This window comes from Micromys minutus, assembly GCF_963924665.1.
Source record: "Micromys minutus genome assembly, chromosome: 7".
Taxonomy (NCBI): domain Eukaryota; kingdom Metazoa; phylum Chordata; class Mammalia; order Rodentia; family Muridae; genus Micromys; species Micromys minutus.
The window spans coordinates 22,750,726-22,768,947 of NC_137976.1; the positions used below are offsets into that span (position 1 = coordinate 22,750,726).

Genomic DNA, 18,222 nt, shown 5'->3' on the forward strand with positions numbered 1-18,222 from the left:
AAGGAAATGCTATTGACTCACAGAAAACTTATAGACAGAATACTGAAGTCATCAAACTCAGCCATCATACAATACGTATGATGTTATGTATTATCAGAGGTAAGATTGTCACCTTTGATAATGTTTTGTTGAAACTATCTTTTCCCTATCTTTACTATCCACTATCCATCTATTCAGAAATCCAAAATTATAGCAGCATTTCTCTGGGGCAATTTATGAAGTACATGTCATCATTTATTATGGTTAATCTTGTAGATGGCCAGGTTGATGGATTATTAAGTTCTTTTATAATCTAGAATAATATTTGCAATAACTGTTTTAAACTTAACTTCTCGTTGATTCAAAAGTTAAGTCATTTGTCTCAGTGAAGACAAAATTATTGACTTCGTATTTGGAATTAGTTTGTTTTTCTTTTTCCCTTTTGATATATTTATAAAATATCTTGGCAAAGTGTAGTGAAATAAAAACTATCACGTTTTTGAGGTTTATTTTATGTATCATTGCAGTTATGACTAACTCTCAAAAACATGAAGCAAGTCAATTTTATCTAGTCTGACGATTAAGCTACTTCTGTATCTCTTACTTTAAGTACTCTTGTCTATAGAAAAAAAAGGGGGGGGGGACTATTTGTGAGAAACACCATGTGAGACATCTTTTATTTTAAGGGATACATGCCAAAAGAGTTCGAAAGATTCTCATGCCATGTAGGAGGCAGGAAAATGTAATTTATACACCCATGGTTTATGAGCATCGCAGATCTAAACTTTGGCTCAGAATCTAGGTCATTGTGAAAAGAAATGACTAAAGAACATCCAAAATACAGGTGCAGTGACAATTCAATTACATATTTTCTCTTTCTGTGGGGTGTGTCTTTGTTCTCACAGCTGGAAGATGTGTACTTTAAATTTTCAACAAAGAAATGCCACCACATTAAAGAACTCTAGGAATCCCTGGACCGGCACTGTAAATGGCCAGGCTCTCTTCAATTGCCTTGCACAGGCATACTGTGTGCTTGCACAGGTATACTGTGTGCTTTCATCTCCTGCTTGTCAGTTCCCAACACACTGGGTAGAGCACATCTCTAAGGGAAATAAAAACAGACATTTGGATGCAAAGCTGCAAAGCTTAAGAAAGAAGAACCTGTAAATTATCACATAACCAACATCTTCTAAGAATGTCGTCTCAGGTTATGAAAACCAGAGTGAGAAATACAGTCATGTAGTCTGAGAATTCTCCCCTCCCCCTCCCCCTCTCCTTTTCCTTCTTTCCTTCCTTTCTTTCTTCCTTTCTTTTCTTTTGCTTTTACCATTCCGTTTACTTTTTTCAAATCAAAACAAAAGCAAATATGACCTATATAAGAACAGATATTTTTGAAACCAAACTGCTGATTTTTTAGCCTACTCATTTCTCTACGTGTAAAAAATGTGCATTTTCTTCCTTGTTTTTTAACAGTTCAATGGTCATAATTTATACAAAATGCACAGATGGTCTTGGGAGTAGTGAAATTTCAGATGTTACTACTTTCTGGCATATGGAACACTACTGCGGATCAGCATCTTGGCAGCATTTAAATGATTTTTGAAATTATTTATATATTAACATCTTGGCATCATTTCACAGTCGTAGGTTATTACCGCTTCAAATTGTCTGGTTCCTGATGAGAAGTGGTTTTAAAATTGAGTCTAAGCTGTTGAAGACATTAAAGAACTGGTGTTTTTGAGTTAGAAGATGGCATCCCTTTGGGTATTGAAAATAAATAGGGTGCTCTAATAAATTAAGGACAGGCAGAAATCATAATATCGTCTAATATAATATATGATATGGGAAGAGTATTCCAAGATTTTGCTTAAAAAAATTTTACTACAGCAGGTTTCAACTATGAATGCAATAAAACTCCTATAAAAATGAACACATACATAAAGAAACACATAAAATATGTCCTTAAAAATTAACTGGCACATTTTATGTTTTTTACTCTACCATAGTATAACCTGTAAAGATTTCTATCTACTCTATACCCAGTTACAGTATTTTTTCCACAATTCTTAAAAAAAAAATATTTATTTACTTTATGTATGCGTATTCTCTCATACCAGAAGAGGGCATCAGAACTCATTATAGATGGTTGTAATACACTATGTGGTTGCTGGGAATTGAACTTAGGACCTCTGGAAGAGCAGCTTTACCTGCTGATCAATTCCTGCAGGCCCCAGTTTGAGTACTTTTAACACCCCACCCCAAATGCCACATGCCAGAGTTATCTTTGACTGATGCTAGTTCTTCCAATGTAGTGGTCAACACTTAGTCCTCACATTACTTGACTGACTAGCTGAAACTGATTCTTTCAGATCCTCCTTAAAACTCTGACCAGCTAGTTTCATCCTTACACACTTAAGGTTTGTGCTGCTCTTTAGTTAGCTTGCCTGTCACCTTGAGAGCTAGGCCCTGTATCTTCTTTTTCTTTTGGTCTAGACTCACTCCCTAAATGATGTCAGTTTCTAACACTGGAATATGACATATGAAATGCCTGGTGAGTCTCACAGGCATCAGGATAGACAACTTTATATTATGGAAACTGTAGTGACTTCTGTCAGTGGTTTGAGCCTATATCCATCACACACACTGGCCACGGGCACAGAATTGAGTGTAAGGTTCTGTAGGGCATAATTCAGGTCCTGAGCCATGAGCTGTGTTCTGTGATCTAAGCTGACTGATTGAGAGATTGTCTAGTGGGAAAGGAATGGTGTAGCTGAGGCTCACTCAAATACTGGTATTTAATAATGCTAATTTTCACTCAAAATATGAAGGCAAAATAGTCAAGTAGATCTGCCTGAGAAGCTAGGATCGGTCTTTCATCTGCTCAAAGGGAGGGGAGGACTGCACAGTAATGAGTTCTTGTATGTTTACCACAACTTAATTTATTCTTCGGCCTCAACCTCAAGTCTGAATTTCTGACTCATATACCCAACTGCTTATTTCATATACTTAGATTTTTTTATGAGCATTTGGAAATTGCTATGTCTAAACCTCAGCTCCTGATGTATTCTACATCCCAATCATCTACATCCAATGCACTGTAGTTAATGGCACCGGCACATTCTGACTTCTTCAGGCCAATCTATAAAGGCATGCCTTGGCTCTTCACTTCTTACACACTGTGTCCAACATGCTTAAAAATTGGGGTTGGGGGTACTGCTTTACAATATATTCAGGATCTAATTTCTTTTCTCTACCTCTCCTCCTAATGGACTGATTCATTCTACCATTTACCTCATGTCTGGATAATTTCAAAAACTCCCTATTAGTCTATGTACTTTTGAGAAGGCTCCCTTCCATAACTTCTGATCTCATAATGACCAATTTCTCTTATACTTACCTAGAAGAAAATATAAAATTGTGGTGAGAAATTTGGTGTCGTTAAGCATAAAAAAAGTTATAGGAATATGATTTTGTTATAATCCCAGTTGTAGGATATAGGGCTCCTTTAGGTTGTCCACAGCAGCTGACTATGATTTGCCTCATGCTCTAGCAGGGTAGCGATTTTTTCAGCTGTACATAGTGTCAGCAAGTGTATGACATTTGGAATTCTGGGGACTCTTGAAAGGGTTTATCAATGCTATCGCCCAGAGATGAGTGTATCCTTGGCTAATCCACCTGTTGCTGCTGCTGGTGGTGGTTGGTGTTGTTGGCGTTTGTCAAGTGGCCGTTTGTAAAGAAGACAACATTGGATAAACTGACTATAAAGATCAACTGTGCCCCATGAAATTTGGTCCTCCTAATCAACAGGAAGTAGTTTATTGATATCCATGTTCCTGTTCCCCACTAGCCTTCCTTCTGTCCCACCTAGTGTTGGAGAGTTCAAAAGCTGTAGTAAGGGTGGAGAAGGGTGATAGAACCCACAAAGGAGCCCAAAAGCCAGTTATATAAAATAGTTGTGATATCTGTAAGGTATTACAAACTGGGCTGTTTGCTGTTTCCAGACATTACATTCTATGACACTCACCTTTGCTCTCTCTCATCAATCTCCTCTGATTTTTCCCTCACTCCTTAGTAAAAATGTCAGCTGTCTACAAACTTAGGGTCTAGAAGCAACTGCTTTATCCAATCAAAATTCACATTTCCCGAACATCAGCACATTTCCATACTTGCTTCTCCCCATGTTTTTCTTGAGACGTTCTCTGACCATCATTTTAGCATTACACTGTTGTGCGATCTCTAATCAATTCTTCTGTACCTTTCTCTATTTTTTTAAAAGCTGTTTGAAAACTTCATAGTACAGTTACTTAGTTGATTGTGTTCAGGGTACTCAATACACTTTACCTAATGTTGCATTCTAGGTGTTGAGAATTTTGTCTTAAATTTCCATTAGATACCAACAGCTAGTTAGGAGACACTTGAGAGACTCAAAGATAATAACCCTTTGAGTGCATCTAAATTATTAAGGCTGGGGGATGGGAACTATAGAGGGTGTATGCTAATGTTATCTGGAGTATGGTCTAAGGGTAAAATATTTCTGTGTTGATGGTACAGTTACCCCTAAGCACGGCAACGTTTTTTCTCAGTATCTATTACCCGATGTCCTTGGTTTCATTTCTTCAAGTCAACTTGTCACATGGAGTTTTCACTTGTTTGTGACCTGAATGCTTCTTAAAAAATGATAAAGCTGAATAATCTTACCCCCAGTTTCTAGACTTACAAGCAATTCCGAGATGCTCATTTCAGGTCAGACTGGTGTTGAGAAAAAAAAAAGGGAAAAAAAGCCAAAAACAAACAAACAAAAAACAAAAAACAAAACAAAACAAAAAAACCCACAACAGAACAAACAAAACCCCACACATTTCATTTCCTTTCCTAACCATGGCTCTAGCTGGCCCCATTCTACTCCCACTTCTGTGTTATGCTGGTTGGTTAACTGGTTACTCATGGCTAGTGTAAGCATTCCATAGATGCATGTGATGCTATATGCTACAATTTCTTTAATAAATTGTCAGTAGTCTTTTCTATACATAGACATTGTCTTGTATCAAGCAATTCACAACATTAGGTATCAGCGTATATGGAGCAAAGGAAATCAGAAGAGGGAGTACCACACCAACAAAGAGACACTCCATATTACCAAGGACAGCATGTTGGGCTAAGGTGTTTAGAGAGCCCTTATTGGACAAATAGGTGGAAAAGCCACATGGAATTATGGATGGCAAAAAGATGATGCATCCCATAGTCTCTACTTAAAACAGAGGTTTAAAATTTCATCTGTGATCATGGCATTTTATTTTGTAATGAGGCATAGTCATCATTTATATAATTAGGAGTGAGATTCTCCTTTTCAGAAGCAATACTAAACTGCATAGAGGTTCTATAGCAAGTTGCAAAGAAGAGTGAACTACAGCAAACCCTTGAAGTAACCTAGGAGATCTTCTGGAAGTATCTTAGGTAAATGAATTTTATAGTAATAGTAACAGTAATGGGAAAGACATGGAAATGGTCTAAGCTTCAAGTAATCATAAATATTCAGTAAATACTGAAGTATGGACTCTTCCACTTTAGATTTGGAAATGTATTTCCTGTCCTTTACTGACTTCTAAAGACATTTTCAACACTTGTTTTCACGTCGACACATGCAGATTGGGACATATTTCTTTTTGAAAAAGAACCTTCATGGCCTTGAGTATGCTATAAAACTCTATTTTTGTTTGCTTTATTAGCATTTCTCATGAATTTTATCACATTTACTGATGATGGCCTTAGAGTTTGCAACATTCATTAAAAAAAAAGAAAAGAAAAAAGAAAAAGAAAAAGAAAAAGAACTGAATCTTTTCGCAAGGCTTTCTCCCCAGAACTGACTTCCGTGTCCTCCTTTCGCGTGAGTGCAGATGCATTGGATTTAGTACTCACAGTGATTCTTTCATCTTTGTCATCCAGGGGTGAGCCATCCTTTTTCCAGGAGATGGTGGGCTCTGGATGGCCCCGGGGAGGCTGGCATTCCATTACTGCGGGCTCACCTACGGCCACCATGACATCTGAAGGGTTTTGTCTGAAGTCATCCCGGAGTACTGTAGAGACAAGATGAGATCATCACACTCAACAATGACATAGACAGCCCTTATCTCTGAGCTTCAGCAACAGCAACATCTATTAGAATTTACTTCTACTAATAGCTATCTCAGGGTAGCTTGAAGAAGTCCTATCTATTACCGGCATTTGCTGCTTATAAAAGGCACTTGTCCCCTGAGCATTCTCAGGATTGTTTCTTGTTCTTCACAGGCCAGCAAGCATGTGTGCTCTGCTTCTTTTCCCCCTCACAGTCAGCATTTGATCTGAATAGCATGAACTTCTGCCTACCATGTACATTTCTCTCTTCCATTCACTGACTACAACTGGATCCATTACTTACAGAAAGCTTCAGGACAATGCTTTCTATCTATTATTATAACAAGTATATATTCACAAACTAAAAATATGAATGACTACATTCCAAAGCAAATATTTAAGTGATTTAATTAGATTTAGAGAAAACTGTAATAATTGACAGAATTTAAATATAGTCACTATGAAAACTACACACACACACACACACACACACACACACACACACACACAGATACACACACACATTGGCCAAGGATTTCAAAATCAGTGTTTTTTTTTTTTTTTAATTGTCAATGGATAGGAAGGAGTAAGAATACACAGGTTATGATTAATAACATCAGAATTTATGTCCAAGGTTATTTTTGTTAGGCAGTATTTTATTAAATCCATAAACCTATTTAGAATGAAATAGACAATTAATCTTTTTTCTACTACAAACCCTAAATTTGAGAGTAGTAAATGATCTACTCCTGTCATCTCAACTTCACAGTAATACACGATTAGCATACTGTATAAAAAAAGGTGTTATTGACTTAGTGACTGAAGGGAAAATTCTGGAAATTAAATAATGTGCTCTAAAACAAGTTCATAGAGGGAAATGATCCTCAGTACCACCATAACATCAGGAGATTCTGAATTACATGTTCTCATCAGCGAGCCTTAAATCGCAAGCATATTCTTTACTAGATAAGCATATGTACATTATCTATGTCCTACATTTAAAATTACAACAATGGAAGATGACACACACACAGTCCCAAAGTCCAATAAATGGTTAAGTTTCCCATTCTTATTTTCCTTCTTCCTGTGAACCATCTCAGTAAAGTAAATTAAGAGAACACTTTAAAATGTTTATTTATAAGTTAAGCACATTAATCTGGAGTGAACACTGTTTATCTTAAAAAAAAAAAAAAGAAAACCTATTGAGCAGAATTTTAGAACTGCAGTTGTGTTTATCACTGGATCCATTTACACCCATATGGCTTTTCACAGTGCTTTAACGGATGAAGAGTTAGGATACTGAAAATTTGTGCTCAAACCATCAGTCAAAATAGAATCAACCTTAAATGTTGCTTCCCTAGTCTGGAATAAACTAACTGCCTCCCGGTGGTTCATATTTTCACCCCTCCCCCCTTCTTTCCTACCCTTTATTTGGGATAGCCATATTTATGTAACTGGGAAAGCCATGGTACCCATGCCGAACTGGGTTTCTCCTGCTTCCTGAAACAACTTCTTCCTATCTTCGGAAGGAATATTGAGAGGAAAAGAAACTGTGGCTGGTCCTAACTGTTGCAATGGTCACTTTTATACTCTCTGTTCTTAACACCACACTGTTAGAAAGTGAACTTTGCTGAAGTGAGATGTCTTCACCTCAGTATAAAAACAGACAGAGCTTGAAAGCTTACACCATTTCTAAGCTATGTGGTTATTAGGCGTTAAGAATGTAAAATAAACAAAACATAAAGTTTATAGAAATTAACTGGCCTTCACAGGCAGGAAACTCCCGTACTGGATCATGTTCCTAATCAGAGACAACACCCCTGAAATGCTTTAAGACCCCTAAAACACCCCAAAGAAAATACTTTTCGAATGAAAGTAAACATGCATTACAATTTTCCTAACTGGCAGACTAAGATAATCTTGATTCTACTTTATCTTATTTATAAATTAGGATCATATCTCCAATAAGCCAACAAATAGTACAATGTCTTCTGGAAATACCAAAAGTTTAAGATTAGTCTAGCTGTTCTTTGCATGTATCATATGATTTGGTCTATTTTTGCAGTGTATAATAGAAAACTAATAAAGCATAACCCATTAAAGACTGTTGCTTAGATAATGCTCGTGAGATTATTTTTGCAGCTGTTGAATATAAAAATCCAGATATGGCTACAGGCAATGTTTCATAAAAGTATGAATTTAAGGCTTTTCCTCCTGATATAAAAATAATATTTTTACCTACAGCTGTCTCGAAATTTTCCTTTGGAGAAATATTTTATAAGTCATATTATTAAATGACATTATTTTAATTAAGTTGTCCAATTAAAAAGTCCTGTGTCCATATGTAAGTAATTAAAAACTTAAATTCAAATGACTGGCAGCATCTTGGTAGAAAAATACCTAAAATCCCCAGAAATTCCAAGTCATGGATCTTTTTAAAAATTATCTTTTTCTCCATTTATCTAGGGTACCTGCTATATATGATTACTATAAGGATTTAAAAAAAAAACTCAATTTTCAAAATAATGTATGATATTTATCTGAAATGAATAAATAGCATTCATACATCTAGCAGGCATCAATTAAGAAACGGCTGACTGGAGCTGGAGAGACTGCTCAGTGGTTAGAGCACTGACTGTTGTTCAAGAGGTCCCGAGTTCAATTCCCAGTACCCACATGGTGGCTCATGACCATATGTAATGGGATCTGATTTCCTCATCTGGTGTGTGTAAAGACACAGCACTCAATACACATTAAATCAATCAATCAATCAATCAATCTTAACAAAAAGAAAGTGCTGATCAGGTCAAATTTACTGTGTATTATGGCCATGGCTCTCCTCTTCTTGTCTGCACACTTTAGCTCCTGCACCTGTGAACTGATGCACACTTAGCTCACGGGATTTCCATGTCTCACTTTGTTAAGAAGGCATAGCCTCAGCCAATCCCCTGAAGTTTGTGCTTTCGGAAGTGGTTAGCTCTAATAACTCCTTTAAAGCAAAATGAAGAGTTCGTGTCATCTATCCCTCACTAAACTCAGGTCGTCAGGCTCCGTGTCATGGGTGTCCTTACTCATTGAGACATCTTTGTATTAACTATAAACAATGAACAAAACAACCAACAATATTTTCTGGAAAAGAACCCCAACAAGCTAAAACAAAATAATCACACCAGTGATGCACCTGAATCCCATCTACACAATATGGAGAAGCTGAGAGAAAAAGCAAAGAACCAAAGTTCATGTGTAAGGGGGGGGGGAGGGTCAGTATTTGCAGAACACTCCCCAGGAACACTACACAAAGCTTTAAAACTGAAGGAAGGACAATTACTTTAGGACAGGCAGGAGATTGGCTATATCCAATCCTTCCCATTATAAGGAGCAAATAAAATCCAGGAAGCTTGCTAATAAGCCAAGAGAGGAGAAGCCCAACATCTAATGCGCAACTCTTGTTTTCTTTTTTTTTTCTTGAAAAATAAAAGAAAAAAAAACCTATTTACCTCATCCCTGTCCCGTGAAGCACAATTCTCTCCTTGACGTTCCCACAAGTACACACTCTTATAAATGGCTGCGTACGTCTTCACACCAGCTTTCACAACTATCCTGTCCTGGTACTTTGAAGAACATGTGAGATTCTCTGTATTCCCTAAACACATACAATACAACTATGAACTACACGCCTTCAACTTCACAGACCATAGCCTCTCGGTGCTGTTGGGAACCTGACAGTGTGCCCACGAAGTTCTTGTCTTAGAAATGAATGAGTTACCATTGGTGTAACGGTTGGGTGTGTAGAGCTGTTTGCTGACAGACGTGACGACCTGAGCTCCATCTCTAGAGCACAGACAGTGACATGAGAGAAGCCACTCACATTAGTTGTCCTCTGACTCCACGCATGAACAACCCAGATGGGTGTGAGGGAGAAAAAAAACAAAGAAATGACTGTAAAAGTGTCAGAAATGTCTTGGGACTGGAGGGACCAAAGTTAGGTTTCCAGTACCCACACAATGACTCACGACCACTGGTAAATCTAGTCTCAGGGATCCGAAGCCATCTTCTGACCTTATTGGCCTCTGGAGCACCAGTTATACAGTTGGTACCCAGACATACATGCAGGCAAAACACCCATTTCATAATAAAATGGAATCAAGTAAAATCAAAATTTTAAATCAGAGTCTAAAGACTTAGGACTCCTCAAGGGAGAGAAACATGTCATCAAACCAGTGGATAATGTAAGAGAGGTAATTTTAGCAGCACAGAAGCTTAGTAAGTGTCTATTGCTCACGATCAGCTTATATAATCCTGTCACAAACTCAGAACACAGGGAGATTACTGTCTTCGTTACACAGAATGGGATGTTTAAAGAACCAAGACCAAGCCTTGGTCAGCTCGCCAGCCACAAAAGAAAATTCTCCAAGTGGTTTGTCTCTCAGTCTTGTTTTCACGTTATTTGCAGTTCCAAATACTTAAGTATCATGATGTAACTAATATTTCAGCTGCCTTCCAACCGAACAGAAGTTCACTGAGAAATCTCCCTCCTGACAGTCATATGGCTGTCCTCTTAGCACTCGGTCCCCAGATTCTGCCAAGTTTGGAAGGGACCTCTTCACATTTTGAACAACACATTGAGAATGAGAATTCATTATCCAGAATACATATGATGTGTTACTTCCCATCCACAGTTTATTTCAACCAGAACCCGAGTGAACAGCCTGTACAATAAGAATCATTTTAATTAAACATAGGCATATTAATTAGAACCAGTATCTCCGGAGGAAACAAAAGAAGACAGCATACAGTCCTGTGATCTATTTTTTTTCCACAAAAGGAAACCTTTTCATTGAAACTATGTGGCAAATAGAAAATCGTGCTTATGAGGAGAGAGAAAACAAAGTCCTTAAAAAATGGAGGGTGCTAGAGAAGAAAAGTTAGAAAGTAGGTACTTAATGACAAACTTGTAGTTACTAATTAATATATGACTGTGGTAAGTAAATCACTCTATTTCCTCAAAATTATTAAATAATTTTCGACTTGGAGTAGTGTATAAATGACTCACCTTTGCAAGAAATACATCACAATCTCTATCTGAATGTCAATTTAGAGGCTTGCATTAAGAATTGTTATTACATTTCAAAATTAATTCTTTAATACAAGATATCTATCTGTCCTAATTACAAATGTCCTGCCTGGTAAATATGCTATAAAAGCTCTTCAATTTTTCTAACATAAGATAAAAATATGATATGGGTCATGCAACAGTCTTTGGTCAGGGAGTTAGCTCACTTAATGTATAAGCATGGAGATATGAGATTGATCCCCATTATCCACATAAAAACATAAAAAAATTATAATCTCATTGGCTTGTAAAAACAGGCAGATTCCTGAGGCTCACTTACCAGTCAGCCAAACAAGAGCGAGGTCTGGGCCAGTGAGAAACTCCATCTCCAAAAGCAAGGTGAATGGCTCACAAAGCAAAACACTGGGGGTGTCCTTTGTCCTTCAGAAGCATAAGCACTCACCCACTTGCATCTTCTCACAAATGAAACACACACACACACACACACACAGACATATACACACATATACACACAAATACACACATATACACACATATACACACAGCGACACACATACACATAGACACACACACACACACACAGGCATATACACATACATACACACAGAGAGACACACAAATACACACATACACACAGCGACACACATACACATAGACACACACACAAGACACACACACACACACACACACACATACACACACACACACACACACACAGAGACATATACACATACATACACACAGAGAGACACACAAATACACACATATACACACAGCGACACACATACACATAGACACACACACACACACACAGGCATGCCCCAGCAACCCTCCCCCACCAAAAACCCTTGTCAGAAATAGAAATTGAATGGAATTTCTGAACGAACAGACAAACTTTGGAGCTGTCCAGGGATGTCCAGGGACATCTAAACCGTTGTCCTGTTTCTCAGGAAGTGATGCTTAGAGGGTAACAAGATCTAAACATCTCAAAGTATTCTTAAGGTAATGACCAAACTCTAACTTTAAATAGTCTACATGCACAAGGAGATGCAACATTAAATATGAAAACGAAACCAGAGGGTGTGAAATAATACTCCATCCAGTGGTGCTCCTTTTAAGCCACCACCTAGTAAGGACATTCATGACATTCTGTCCGAAAACATTACTTTCAGATATCAGATCTGAGCAGAGCTTCGAATTTATAGAAATTGTTTCTAAATCACGGTCACTTTTAAAGGGTGATATACAATCTGTGGGTGCCCTTCCATAACCATGTCACCTTCTACGAGTGCTCTTCATGCATGCCACTTCCTTTTAGAAGGTGACTTTTTGCCTTGGTTGATACTTGGGGAGGGGGGTTGATATGCTGACGAAGCACTTCTTTCTCAAAGGCTGGAAGTTCTAGGATTTCAGAAGCTGCTGAATCTCCATCTTGGGAAAGAAGTAGAGTTTTTATTTAAAAGTTATGTATTCCTAAAGTCATCTGCTGCTAGAAGATGCCACATATCAATTAGTCTTAGGAACGTTGCGAGCAAATCCCTGCAAACAGAATGAGATCCTATAAGTAACGGGTGCCAGTTATGGAGAGGTACACAGGAGGAGCCAGCTAAGCTAACACATAGGAATGCTCCCAAGGTCTGATTCGGCAGAGCTGCAGTAGGGGGCCGTGTTGTTCTTGGCCGATATCCCCAACCATTATGATACAGCTAGGGGGGAAAAAAATACAAAGCAAAACAAAACTAAGACTTTTGTATGTTGGGCAAACATCAGCTTTTAGACTGCACTTACTTGTGATCTCTATTTGTAGTTTTCAGAAACCCAGACAACATTGTGATGCTTCCTGCCCTGTGCCTTGGGATACCCCACAGCCCTTACTACAATGGCACCAATTCATGGAATCAAATGATGGGTTAGTGTGGCATGCTAGGTCACAGTGAACATCTGTAACGCATTCCAGAGGAAAGCGGACATTCATAAGAATAGACTTTTAAATAGCTAGGCCTCAGCAGATTAGAAAGTCTGGGGTAACATAAAAATATGTAATATTGAAGGAGGAAAGCCAACTAGATAAGTCATGTCCTCTTATGTTGAAAATGCCAGTTACCGACTGGATGTGTGTGAATCTTCCACGCTTGAATATAAAGTGTGAGTGAAATTAATTTACTACTGAAGAAAAATATGCCTTACTTATGAGGCAGAAATTTATTGGCCTGTGACGCATACGAGTTAGAAAACGGAAGTGGCGCTTTTCAGAATTACCAGCGCTTCTTGTAGAACCTTGTGACTGGGATAAGTAGACTTACAATGACTCAGTTATTCCCACCCGAAACGGAGTTTTACGCTCTATCTCGGTAGGGTTATTATGAAAACTAATTATTTAATGTTTATACAGGACTTGCCATTTTTATGGGGCATTACATCTACAAAGAAGTATTGCTATTAGTCACCGTGTAAGGAATTGCCAAATTTCTCAGCTGCCAGCACAAATGTAGAAAGAGGACAAAGAATGCCATTGACGAGGGCGTCTAAGTGCCAGAGCGAGAGTCACACTCGGGGACACCCTGGCAGGGTTAAAACAACACAGACGAAATGGGGATATCTGAGCTTCGGGACCTTGATTAGAGTGAGACCAGCAGGCATTCTCTCTTTCTCTCATAAAACCAACTTTATGTTCAGTATGCTGTACTCAAAGAATCCTTAAGCAAAAGAATATTCTTCTGCATTCACGGCCTGCCTCTAGCTGAAGGTCCACTCCAGGAGAAACATTAGTTCCATATCGCCACTCCAAACAGCGGGGAAGATACAGTGAGCGTGAGCCAAGGTTTACGGCACACTATGTGTGTATTATAAGGTATAAAATGGTGAAAGCAACCTGCAGGAGTCCTATTCTAATAAGATAAAGGCAGGTATATTTAAGTGAATGCTATGGGAAATATATCATGGTAAATAAACATGCATATTATTACAAATGAATACACAGATATTTATGTGTACAGATATACCATTAATATTATATATTATTGTGCATGTTCTATTATGTAATATATTGCGTATATATTATTATTGCGATGCAAGGCAGGAAGAAAGCTGTGTGGAAGATTTACAACAAACAGAAATTGTGAGGGAAGGAAAGGGGCTCTGAGGAAGGAAGAGGTGAGGCGAAACCTGGAAAATAGGCACGGATTAGCTTAGGGAAGTCCACTGCGGAAGGAGGATATACTCCGCATGGCAGAGGAAATCTGGCACCGTAAAGGAATTCTAAGACAGCCCAGTGCGATGGGCCCAGATGCTGGCAACGCAGCATGGGTTTGGTGGAGCAAGCTGGAGCAGTAGCGCTGAGCGCTCAGCAGCCTGCATAAGGTGCTGGCATCTATTCCGGATCCCACAAGGACCGGGAAGACCCATAAAGTCGTTTTGTGGTCTGGATGCTCTAAGGATGAGCATGAGACTGAAATAACATTAGAAATGGATGCATCAACTAGGGGAAAGGTGGCTTGTGTTTCTGTGTTACTAGTAGGTTCGGGTGGGGTCATATGTATGTTACTAGTATGTTATGAGAAGAGCCAGGGTGGTGCAAATTAGATGTGCATTTGTAGGTAAAAAGGAAACTGCCTCCACGAGAGGTGGAAGTGAACAGAAATAGGCCAAAACTGATGCCCCCATTTCTTGTGGAACTGGCCGTGCCCTTTTAGACATATAGGTGAGCATCAGACAGTGCCAAGGTAAGTTTTTCTACTGGGAAGTAGAATACAAGAAATGCTTTTTTGGCTGCCAAAGAAAAAGCACAGGGGTAACATAAGTTTCACCGATTAAACTGTTATTCAAACTCTGCTCCTTATAACACAAGATTGAGTTTTCCCAACGAGGACTGTATTACATTATTTCAAAGCTCAGTTATTAAGCGGTAATATCCTTCAATCAGTTAAACTATATTATGATTTTAGGGTGCTTGCTTGTAATGTAATTTGAGGCACACTACATACTTTATCTGACTGAAATATGCACTTAAGAGTCACTATTCGAAAACCAATCACAGCATAAGAGGAATACCATCAGTCATCCATCCATGACACTCATACCAAGTGTTAACACAATTTAAAAAACTTTGCAAGTATTGATGAGTTGAGTGAACACAGTAAACTAGCTGGGCTTTTGATCACGGAGAGCTGATATGATTTATAGGAAGTTAATTTTCGGTAGCTTTCAGACAGCAGTATAGCAGGTAGCCAGTATGTATCACAACCAACTGGAGATGTTTCTTAGTAACCACAAACTGAACATTAAGTAATAATCTTGACTGGCCCTCTAGGAAATGTCCAGAGCTGTGACTGTCTCCTTGTTGGTTGGCACACTCTACTTCTGTGTCATTTCATACTATACTCAGCTGAGGAAGTACTGTCAGTTTAAAGGACTATGTGGAGACACACATGTCCTGCTCCTTCAGACAACACCTTTATGTGATCCTATACAACGAGAGCACAGTCGTGCAAGGTCATCAGGAACTAGCCAGCCTCTCTTCGCACCCCACAGCACAAACAAGGATACAAAGTGAGGTAGGGAAGGGCTGAAGGATTTTATTTTTAAGGAGTCACTAGACATGTACAACATTAGACCCCAGCAATTACTGTTTCCATGACCATTGTTAAAAGGCTTACATGTTTTACAAAGAGTCCATAATGTTTTCCAGCTAGAATATTTGATGGGAAACAATGGCTGTCAAATTAAAAAGAACAAAGAAAGAAAGGAAAAAAAGGAGGAAGGGAAGGGAAGGGAGGGAGAGAGAGAGAGAGAGAGAGAGAGAGAGAGAGAGAGAGAGAGAGAGAGAGAGAGAGAGAGAGAGAGAGAGAGAGAGAGAGGATACACATAGTTTCTTTATTCCTAAAGCCTGGGAGAACTGCTAACAGTAGTGAGTAGGGGTAGGTAGGAGTAGCTAGCAATGGTTACAGTCTCAGGGGAGAAAACTCACAGTTTAAAATGATCTTGTTAAAACCGCCCTAGCAATTGTGAAACTCCAGAGCAAACAGCAATTGGATTAAAAACAACAACAGCAAAACCTTCACCAGTGTCTCTTTGTGCAGCATAATAGAGGCTGCCAATTATAACACAGCTCCCAGAACGCAAAGGGATATTTCCAGTGACAGAAAAAACCCAAGGCTCAGAAGCACACAGAGGGACACATCATTCAAACAAAAAGGTCTTTAATTGGTGACAATCTGCCCTAAATCACTATTACCATTTCCGAGCATAAGGATTCTTAGACCTGTGGACGCTTTGGATCTTCCCCCATCCAAGGCTGTCCGGGGCTTCAGAATGATAATGGTGGGTACCTAACAAAGCTTTCAATCTCCAAGGTCTATAACAAGTGTGCAGTTGCGTGCCTCTGAACTCGGCTTGCAGCTTTTCCTAACACTGCAGATCCCTTGGGAGAGAGCATTCAGCCTCCTACTCTCTGGCTGACAGGGTTTAAGACTTTTTTTTTTTTTTTTTTTTTTTGCTGAGAGCTGCAAACACACTAACAAGCTCGGACTAATGGAACAAGGAATTAAATTAGATGAAAAACATCATTTTATAAATCACCTTAATGATGCTAGCTTTATCAACAATTCCACTCTGTGTAATATGCAATTTAGCGATCTTCGGAAGTATTAGATGCAAAAGAAAAATATCAAAGATGATAACCAAATAAAAGTAAAGAATTGGGTCAAAATGTCTCACGTTATGACCCATTCTTAAATGTTGACTGTAGGAATTCACTTTTCTTTTTTCGTTTTGTAATCACATATGGGAATCCAGGGAGACTTTAGCTGCAAATACATAATTCATAGCCACTCCTTACCAGACTAGATGTTAGGTGAGCTTACTGAAGGTAAATTACATACAGGGACCAACCAGAGGTTAGTGCATGCCTTGGAGTCCTGCTCAGCTCCTGAGGCAGTGACAACACATTGTGTCATGGTCCTAAGACACCTGCTTCGCACTGAAGGAGATTCCTGATTGTGTCTTGAGGCCTGATTGTGTCTTGTGGCCTTAAAAAATTAGCTCCACCTGAAGCTGAAACAAAAGATGCAGGTGATGTGTGCCTACAGAAAGGATCAATCGATTGATCGATCCTCCTCAACCACTTTTCTGGGAGACCAAGAAACTGTGGAGCTTGCCCTATGCTTGCTGTCCAGAAACTCTGATCACCTTTGAAAGATCATCGCAGAAAGACCTAGAAGTATAAACGACTTTTCCTTACGGTGTAGAAGACATGGAAACACAAAAGTCGTGATGCAAGAAATAATTTCCCAGCTCAGGCATTCTTAGAGCCATGTGAACAACACAGACGAAGGTAACAACCTTTGAAAGGGCTCACCTTTGAAATCTATGGGGATGGGGCATGGACCATTGCTCCAATAACCCTCCCTCCCTCTATTGTAGTCACTTGCTTTCCCCAGAGGCCTCTCCCTAGCAAAGCAGAAGCCACACCCACAAAACCTGAATAGGTCAGGAGCTCACAAATGAGGAGCAATTATCTTCTTGAAACAAAATGTGAGGAAATTTTGCAAGTTTAAGCTGCTATATCTAGGAGTTATAGTCTTAATCACAAAATTTAAAGGAAAACTAACCCTGGCCAACTGTTAATACCTTTATTGAGTTTGCTAAATAGAATTATCTGCCAGAGCTCTTTAAATCAAACGGTCTTACCGGACCAATCAAGGAAAGGGGAACATGGCAAACAGGGACTAAGCCAAATGGATAAAGGTGCCCAGTGCCTCTTTGCAGAGTGGAAAGAAAGCTCATCGGAAAGAACAAATGTTCAGGAGACCAGGTTAAAAGACAGGCTTTTGAAAGTATTTCAGGAGCCATGGAAAGAACTGTAAAACCATTAGCAACTTGAGGTGCAGAAGCAATACAAAGGAAGCTCTGAGCCTCACTCTTCTGGGGGATCATTGTGGATCAGTCTTCCCTTTGGCAGACCCCAGTTGGGGTGGCAACATCTTTTGTAAATTTAACAAATGTAGATGGTTTTAGTTTTCAAGTAGCAGCTGTGACTTTCTTGACAATTACAGGAAAAG

At 38.9% G+C, this 18,222-nt stretch overlaps 1 protein-coding gene across 1 annotated transcript in view; it reads right to left on the reverse strand.

Moving 5' to 3' along the window:
- Window positions 1-18,222, reverse strand: part of ROBO1 (roundabout guidance receptor 1) — a gene marked incomplete at both ends in the record, with an annotated part of 702,311 nt that overhangs the window by 135,704 nt on the left and 548,385 nt on the right. Inside the window, one exon of the mRNA XM_080919233.1 lies at window positions 5,896-6,053. Coding sequence (XP_080775359.1) covers window positions 5,896-6,053 — 158 coding nt within the window. The remainder of the gene's footprint in view (window positions 1-5,895; window positions 6,054-18,222) is intronic.